At 40.3% G+C, this 9,211-nt stretch overlaps 1 protein-coding gene across 1 annotated transcript in view; it reads right to left on the bottom strand.

Annotated features, from left to right (window-relative positions):
* The window catches only part of atp10d (ATPase phospholipid transporting 10D), a 47,482-nt gene that overhangs the window by 35,675 nt on the left and 2,596 nt on the right, over positions 1-9,211 (bottom strand). Inside the window, exons 2-4 of the mRNA XM_013914134.1 lie at positions 5,621-6,006; positions 5,034-5,228; positions 1,500-1,794 (exon numbers count right to left, since the gene is read on the bottom strand). Of these exons, the coding sequence (XP_013769588.1) occupies positions 1,500-1,794; positions 5,034-5,228; positions 5,621-5,901 (771 nt within the window). The 5' untranslated portion in view covers positions 5,902-6,006. The remainder of the gene's footprint in view (positions 1-1,499; positions 1,795-5,033; positions 5,229-5,620; positions 6,007-9,211) is intronic.

Here is a 9,211-nt window from a genome sequence, read left to right as displayed (position 1 = left end):
GATTCTCCTTATGCTGCTGAGAATTTAGCCCAGAAGAAGCGGATAGTATAGCTTTTATTTTGAAAGAGACATTTCTCTGTAATAAACTCTCTTTTCCAAAGATGAGTGATTCCTCCATCAGATTTTTTTTTCTCATTGTTTTTTTGTTTCAGCAACATTAAATTTAAGAACTGTACTTTTGAGTTAAAATATATATTTATAATTTTAATAAATGACAAATTAAAAAGGCATGAACATTTTTTTTATCGAAAAGATATCGAACCGTGACACCAAAGTATTGAACCGTGAATTTAGTGTATCGTTGCACCCCTAATATATATGTGTAATGAAAAATGATTATTTTACATGCACTCTTTAAATCTGCGGTTTATTAATTGTCACTGAGCAGCCGTTAGCTTTAAATCTGATCTCTCTTCTTTCCTCCAATGTCTTTCTTGCAACTTTGTCCATCTGTTAGTGAAGTAATCCCTCTTCTCTCCTTAGAAATACAGCAGCTAGACCTTTAGCTAGCAACACACTGTGCAGCAAACTGCACACAGACTATTCGTCGTTTGGTGATGTTGAGCTAATATTAGAAATGTTGCATTTGAAATGTTCTAACAGTTAAAAAACTAAATGTTGCTCCCTCTTCTTCTGTGGGGCTAGATGCTGAAGTGCAGCAATCACAACTTTTTTCTTTTTTTTAGACGAGTACTTCTGACTACAACACCTTTGCCCCACTTTAAGCCCTGAGTATAAGCTATAAATGATACAGCTGAACTTAAAGTAATGGCTTGTTTTGTAAGTGTGAGGAGTAGAAAGTACAGATACTTGTGTAGAGATGTGGGGAGTGAAAGTAAAAAGTTGTCAGAAACATAAATACTCAAGTAAAGTGCAAATACTTGAAAATTAGTATTAGTACTTAGTAATCAGCAGAAGTGAGTAACAAAGTTGAGTTTATTTGTGAATACTGTAAACGCTGCTTTCTGTAAAACCCACTGTCATGTTTTTTGTCAAATATAAGTTACATTGTTAGAAGTTACTTATGAATATTTCTGAAAAGTTAAACATCCAAAGAGTTGTTGGACTTGTCAGTTCCTGTTTTGTGGAACCTGCTTTAGTGGAAGTCTTGACCCACCTTTGACCACATCTGGTTTAACAGCACAGAGCAGGGTGAAATACACTAATGCATAATTTCCCTGTAGACTACAATATAGTTGATATGTACATGTTTTTAGCCAATGCTGTGATATTTCAAGGTTCATCCGTGACCATAGGAACTGTAAAAAAATTAATTAATACTATATTACCTACGAATATATTACAGCTAAGTGACTGAAGTGCTTGACATGACAAAACATACCATCTTTAAAGGGACCAGTATATTCAGGGCCATTATAATCAAATTGAGCCTACCTGCTGTAAACACGACACAGAAGCCCATTGATCAAACGATCAGTCTTAAACCTGCGGTAATCTTCGCAGATATCCTTCAGAGCTGTTAATGACAGCACCAGTACAATAGGAACCAGAGCGATCTCTGGCTGAAAGGCTTCCACAACAGGGACAAAGTTTAGTGCAGCAAGGAAAATGAAGTAGACGTTAGCGAATCGGTGGAGCTGCTCAAAAACATTCTTGGGCAGAAAGGACAGAAAGGAATACTTTGTTGTCCGGATCTTGTTGCTTTTATACAGCTGTAGGAGCTCCTTCAGTTCCTCATTCTCTATGAAGGAAGGTACCACGGTCCTCTTCTTCCGGTGGTGCTCCTTGGTAGCATGAGGGCAGGATGGTTGCTCCGTGCTGTTCATGAGTCCACTGTTGCAGCCGATAATGTTTGTCAATTTGTCCCTAATCGTAAGCCTTGATTTTCCATGACTGCATACAGCTCTAATCTGAAAAATATTCTCCTTCAGCTTTTATTCTGTTCTTTCTTCTTACTCATCCTGCTGTAGAACTGTTTTCCTTTTCCTATCATACCTATCACGGCTGTGGAAGGCAAGGTGGGAATGATCAAAAGACAGCTGACAGTCTTACAGAATTCACTGCCACTCCTCTAAAGGGAAGCAGTGCTGTAAAGAAACTCAAAGTTCAAGTTTTACAACTGCCAGAAAACACAGATCAGATACACCAGACAGCAGAGTCACAAAGCAAAGATTGTTTCCTGACAGTCCCCTTAAGATCAGATGAGTCCTTGTCCACTGAGCAGAAGGAGTTTTACATTGTTTTTCTATGTTTGACTGTAAAATGTGAGATCTACAGTGCAGTCACTGGCAGCACCCATGTCCCCATTGGCAGAGGTTACAGAAACCATCTATTTTTTAAATGTATATTGTGACTGAGAGCCAGGCTCAGCTTTTTCAGACCTTGGTTATATAAGAGACTGAGCATGTCTTCATTTGACTGATGAGAGTGCAGTGAAAGCTTTCAGCGATGAATGCTGTGGTTGCCATGAGCACAGGATTAAGAAAGCAGTCAGAGGGCTTGAGCACTGTCACTGCTTAGCTTTATAAGATTTGCACAGAAAATTAATACTGCTGCAAAAACAGCTGATTGTGGGCAGAGCAAACTCCACACAGGAAGGCTCGACCAGATGGGCATTAGAATACAGAAAGCTTCACTTCCTGCCCAGCTCACACCTTTACAGGCAGCACTTTAACAAGTTCATTCATTTAGTATAGCTGAATGTCCTTAAAACAAAAGAACTCCTAACGGACTTCATGAGGCACAGACAGGTGGGAAGCAACAAAGTATAAATACTTGGTTACTGTACGTATATATAATTTTGAGCCATCTGTACTTTACTTTTTTCTGCTAACTTTTTACTTTTACTGCCTACATTTTGAAACAAATATCTGTACTTTCTACTTCAAAACAGACTGGTTACTTTTGGTTCAGCTGCATCGCTTACAGCGTTTATACCCTGGAGTTAGAGGGCCAGAATGAGTGCAGGTGTCCTGTTGTGTTTGCGGAACTACAAAATCTAGCTAGCAGGATAGAAGAGGAAGAAGTATGAGGGGAGGGGTGTTCTTTTTAAGTGTCAGGTCATTTTAAATTCACCGTTTCTATCAGCTCAACAAACATCAGCAAACACACAAACTGTCTGCAGTTTGTCGCACAGTGTGTTGCTAGGTAAAGGTCCAGTTGCTGTATTTGACAGGGAGAGAAAAGAAAGAGCGCTAACTTCACTCAGAGATGGATCATACGTGGGATTTGTTTATTATCCGTTTTGATCATTTTTCATATTGTGAAATGTCCTGCATACCAAAATATACAAACTTGTGTTATTGAAATGTTGCATGAAAGTACTCAGAAGTTTTGTGCAGGAAAAACAGGTTAGTTTGCAATAATGCAGAGAATCCAAAGTAAAGACTGATACGTCAATGGGACGTTTCGTCACTCATCCAAGGGACTTCTTCAGTCTCAGCTGACTGCAGGTTTCCCCAACCTGATAAACAGGACATTTGCACAATTCACTGATCACATTAACTTGGTGGACCAAGACATCAAAGGGAGGATATGAACAGTGGCAGGTTAGCCTTCTTAGACTGTGAGATTTCCATCAGTAATGGGGGACATCTAAAACTGATGTGTACAGTAAACCTACACATACAGGTCAGTATTTAAGGTTTGACTCTCATCATCCACTGGAGCACAAACTGGGCATTATCAGGACGCTACAACACAGAGTGAACACCATCCCCACTGACACAGCAGCCAGAGAAGCAGAAGAACATCAAGAAGGTCCTGAGTAAATGTGGTTATCTCAGCTGGACTTTTGTCAAAGCTGGGAAGGCTCCTGAAAAAAGCTGCAGATGATCCAGGAGAAAAATACAACCTCTGACTAAGAGAAAACCTGTAGTGATCCCGTACATGTCAGGAGTATCGGAGCAGCTGAGACGCATTTTTTCTAAAAACCGGGTCTCTGTGGCTTTTAAACCCCAAAACACACTGCGCCAAACACTGGTCCACACCAAGGATCAGGGCCCCCGACACAAACAGAGTAATATAGTTGTTAAGTGCAGGAGGATTGGCAGGATTTATACATCGGGGAAACCAAACAACCTCTGGCTAAGAGGATGGCACAACACAGAAGAGCCACCTCGTCAGGCCAGGACTCTGCAGTCTATGCACACCTACAGGCCAGTGGACACTCTTTCAATGATGAGGACCTTTTACTGGAGTATTTTCTAACACAGGTATCTGTACTTCTACTTAAGTAAACAAAGTCTGTACTTTTGCAATCTGTGCTCCTGTCATTATAAATAGAGAACGGGTGGAATATGTCTCCACCTTCAGGATTCTGGGCACCCACATCTCCACAGAGCTTAGGTGGACCCACAAACACCATCGCCCTGGTAAAGAAGACCCAGCAGTGGCTGCACTTCCTCCGTGTCCTGAGGAGGAGTAACCTGGACCAGGAGCTGCTGCTGGCTTTCTACGGCTCTTCAGTGGAGAGAGCGTGCTCTCCTCCTAGGGTGCCTGGATGTTTGTTACGCAGGAGCCACAACTGAGGCCATCGCCAGCTCCTCTTGTCTCAGGAAAACCAGCGCCATCACAGGCGACCCTCACACCCCGCCCACCACCTGTTTGATCTGCTGGACTCCGGTCGGCGCCTCAGGTCAATCAGGTCCCATAGCTCCAGACTCACTAACAGCTTCTTCCTCTGGTTACCAAACACTATCCCCCCACTCCCCACCCCTGCCCACTCATCTCACCAATCTGAACCCCATGATCTGAGTTACCCTCATCACTCAGGCCGCTCACATAAGGACTCCTTTTTGTTGGACTACTTCCAAGCAGTATGCAACTTTTTCTCTAATGTGTGCCTCACATATCCCTCTTGATTGTAAAGATTTCTCCTGATTGCTATTTATATTTTATTCCAGCACAGCTGGTGTGGGGCACCCACTATTTCGCTGTAAATGTATAATGACAATAAAGGCCTATTCTATTCTATTCTATTCTAGTCCACGGATTATTCTTATCTATATTAATGCAAGTAAGAAAATTGTATTTCCTGATGAACTGGTCCTTAAACTAAAAGGTTCACTTACCCACAGAATACTCGAACTACATTGTTGTTAACCTTCTTGTCAAACAAGTAGCGTCTGAAGTCTTCCAGGGCATCTTTGATGGCGATAATTATGAGAACCACCAGCAGAGGAATCATAGTAATTTCCTTCTGAAAGGCTTCAACCACTGGCACCCAGTTTAGCAATGTCAAGAACAGGAAATAGAGGTTTGCAGCCCTACAGAGAGAGGAGCAAATTAGTACATGGAAGTAACAAAATATAGTCACTGCAGTAGTGAAGCCAGATGAGTGGTGACCAGTTATGATGGATGTGCTGTACTGGATAACCAGTACGGATCTTCTGTTAATCCAGTTTACATATCAATTCAGTTCAGTTTCATTCAATTTTATTTATATGGCACCAACAACAGTTGACTCAATTTAATCCACAAAGACTACATTGCAAAGATGTGTAATAGACAAAACATATCACACAGCTAACAAAGAGGTGAGCCTCTCAGAAGTTCAACATTCTCTAAATCTCAAATTGTAAAGAATTTAAACTCATCCTCTGTAGTAACTATATATATATATATATGTTTGAAAAACAAAATAACTGTCAGGTCTGACCTGTGAAACTGCTCGAACAGATTCATGGGAATGAAAGTCAGGAAGGTGTATTTGGTAGTGGAGATTGCATTGCTTTTGTAGTTTCTGGATACACGTTCATAATCCTGTTGGTGACGCCCATTGCGGGGAAATACCGTCCTCTGCTTCCCACAGACCCTCCCCCGAGGGCTGTGGGTGTCCAGCAAGCTGCTGTTGGGCAGCCCATCAGAGTACCAACCCCGCCTTGAGTCTCCTGCTAGCAGCTGCCGACAGCATTGCTGCACCCAGCGCAGCCGCTCCATCTATGCAGCAGATATGCTAGGTAGGCTGTGAGGGTACCGAGGCCAGGCTTTTTATGGCCTTTGGCTTCTGTGTGCTTCACGATGATCTTTTACAAAGTCACCATCCTAGAAGGAGAAACGACAAAATTATTATTTTACAGATTAGAGTTAAATGTCAGTTGCCTATGTAATATTCTTGATATTTATATTGAACTACTTGTTTATATATATTACAAAATATAAGAATTCGCTCTAAACTTTGTAATATATTGTATGGTTTAATTTGTTTAGTGTGTTACTGTTGTTGTCTTGGAGCAACTGTAACATGCATCATTTCCTTAGGGATTATTAAAGTATTCTGATTCTGATCAAATCCAGATTTTGTGTGTGTGTGTAACGTAACACGGAGTGCTGTGACTGTGTGAGTTTCTACTGATAGTTAATCCTGCTTTAATCAAATCAGGAATCTAATCAAGACTCAGTAAAACTGAATAAGAATATAAGCGTTAGAATTTAATAATTCTGATGTTTAAACCATTCAAACCTGTGTGTGTGTGTGTGTGTGTGTGTGTGTGTGTGTGTGTGTGTGTAAAGATTTTAGGTTCCTTATGCATGATAACCAGATGAAGTCAATTTTGAGTGTATTGTGTTGATAAATACAGACGTTCACATATTGACTGAGTAAAAATATAGATGATAAAGGAAAACTGTATTTCTTATCAATGGGGTAAAAGCATAATGCCAACGATGTGACACCACGAGAATCCTGCCATTAAAGACGTTCCCCTTATGTTTCATGATGATACAGTGTCAGTTTGGAAATACACGGAAACTCTGAGCATCTAAGAGGAGGCCTGACATGCTAGTAGCACATCTGAATGGCAGATTTATTGCCAACAGCAGAGGATCTCAGTTCCCCGTTTGCTGCATAAAAAAGTATGAAACATTAAATAACACTTTTGAGTGGAATGACTGGCACATCTACACTCTGTACCTGGATGTAAAGCTGGAAGCATTCCTCCTCACAACAGCAAAATGATACAAAACGAATAAAACAAGCTGAAGGAGGGTTCGCAATGATAGCGAAAAATGAAAACACAAACAAATAAGCAATATAATTTTTTTTCTTTCTTTTTTTGGTTCAGCCAATTCAGGAAAACACTGAAAAAGTTGTTGAGACAATGTACAGCAAGATGATGTGCAAGCTACTCCAGAGGTTAACTGTAGGAGCGACTTTGGCTGATTGTAAGTGAAGAAGCCGGGCTGCCACCAGCAGCAGAGCGCCTGCTGCCCCGACAGAGAAAATGTGTGTTTATTTACTTATTAATGCATTTTAAATACGTTGAAATGTTTTTATTCCTTTTCTAAGTGGACTCACCTCAAAAGCACGCTTTTAGTTGCACATTATTGCTTCAACATTTATCACAGATTGTTAGTAAGCAGGTCGTCATCCAGGCCTTAATGTGTTTCAGACATGTTTCCAGTTCAATCAGTGTGTGTCACCAGACAAAGCTGGGTGTCATCTGCATAGCAATGAAAATGTGTGCTATGCATTTGAATGATACTGCCTAAGGGGAGCATGTGTAATGTACATTATTAGGAATTAGGCCTAGCGCAGCACCCTCTATAATTAAACTTAGTGTCTGGAGGAGACTCCTCCTTTACATGAACAAACTGGATTAGATATTAGCCATCTGTTAGCCAGATATGATTCAAACACGTTAGCTAATGACCTTTAATATGCTCTGGTCTCTGTAATAAAATATGATGGTCAACAGTAATAAATGCTGTACTGAGGTCTACCAAGATAAGCATAGAGATGAGTCCACTGTTCTTGCCCATAAGATCATATTAACATTCACTAATGCTTTTTGTACTCTAATGAGTTCTAAAACCTCTGCAGATAATCATTAAGCTGTTTGATAACTACTCTTTCAAGAATTTAATTGGGCCAAGGCTGCTGGGTAAAGTTATGGCTTATTAAGTGAATGGTCTGTGGTATGTTGCCCATTAATAGATATAAATAGGTCATATTTAAGATTGAAGGATTAATTAATGGTAGAACTCCTTTGAGCAGTCTTGTAGGAATGGGGTCTGAAATATGGTTTGGAGAAAGTTAATTACTGAAGTTAACTGGATGATCCGGGCATGTTAAGGATTATTGTGAATGATTATTATTAATCCTTGTGTCATCCTTAAATTCTGCATCCTTTCCACACCTTCCTGAAGAAAAATGTACACACACAAAATCTACCATAAAATCCTCATATAGCAATATTTTTTCTACAAACACTCACACACAGACACACACATCCTCTCTCAATCCATTTATCTGTTTCTCTCAAACACACACATATTCAAAGCCCATCAAATCTGTTCACACTTCACAGGTTCTGTTATTGAAGTTATCAGTGTTGTTGTGGTTTGCACAATAAATCTTTCCAAATCACTCTCGGGGCTCCCTGGTGGTCACACGGCTCCGTAATATGACTGGCAAAAATACAAGAATGTCATACGTTGGCCCACCAGGGGAAATGGTTGAAACTGGTGGAACGCAGTAAAAATGTCAAACATCACCACTTTTCTTTGAAATGAAACCCTGACATGACAGAATGCATGGTTTTATACTGAACAGGAGTGAATGGAGCATTTTTGTCCAGAAACGTGTGGAGAGCACTAGACAAAAAAATAGTAATGCAACCAAATTAATTGTGTTGCTCATTTTTGACATGTCCAAGACTCTAGTCGCCACCAATACCCCATCACCAAACTATTTATTATATGGAAAATATTTTGGATTTTGTGAGTTTTTTTCAATAAAATACTAACAATTCAAATGCTTAAACTGGCATTTAAATGGTTACAATCCTGAAAATAATTTAATGTTTGATCACTTTGAAAAGGGCTCAGTTTAATTGATTTGTTGTGTGAGGGTTTTATGGCACATTTTGCTCGTGTACATTGTTGTACACGCCAAATGAAAAACAAAAGGCCGGTGAGGCACAGAAGGCACACGTGTTATTATTACTCTCACGTCGTAACTTTCACTGTAACTGTAACTCATTTAAACCCTACACTGCAACCTTCTACGTGACCTGACGTGCACCTCCACAGAAATGTAGCTACACGTCGGGTCACAGCACACAAAAATGACTTTAAAGGCGTGGAAGGTTGCGGTGTACGGAGCAGTTTCCGGTTACGGAGTTAGGACGTTGATTTCCCGCAGAAGTCTATGGTGTTCACGTCCTGGTGCGAACCATACAGCGGTTTTTCTACACTACTTCTGCAAAAATAACTGACCCGTTTGCGGCCTTTCCAGAACATGAGTTGT

Source organism: Pundamilia nyererei, unplaced genomic scaffold, assembly GCF_000239375.1.
Source record: "Pundamilia nyererei isolate P.nyererei 1_Seehausen unplaced genomic scaffold, PunNye1.0 scaffold00173, whole genome shotgun sequence".
NCBI classification, from domain to species: domain Eukaryota; kingdom Metazoa; phylum Chordata; class Actinopteri; order Cichliformes; family Cichlidae; genus Pundamilia; species Pundamilia nyererei.
This window is presented reverse-complemented; position numbering and strand designations above follow the sequence as displayed.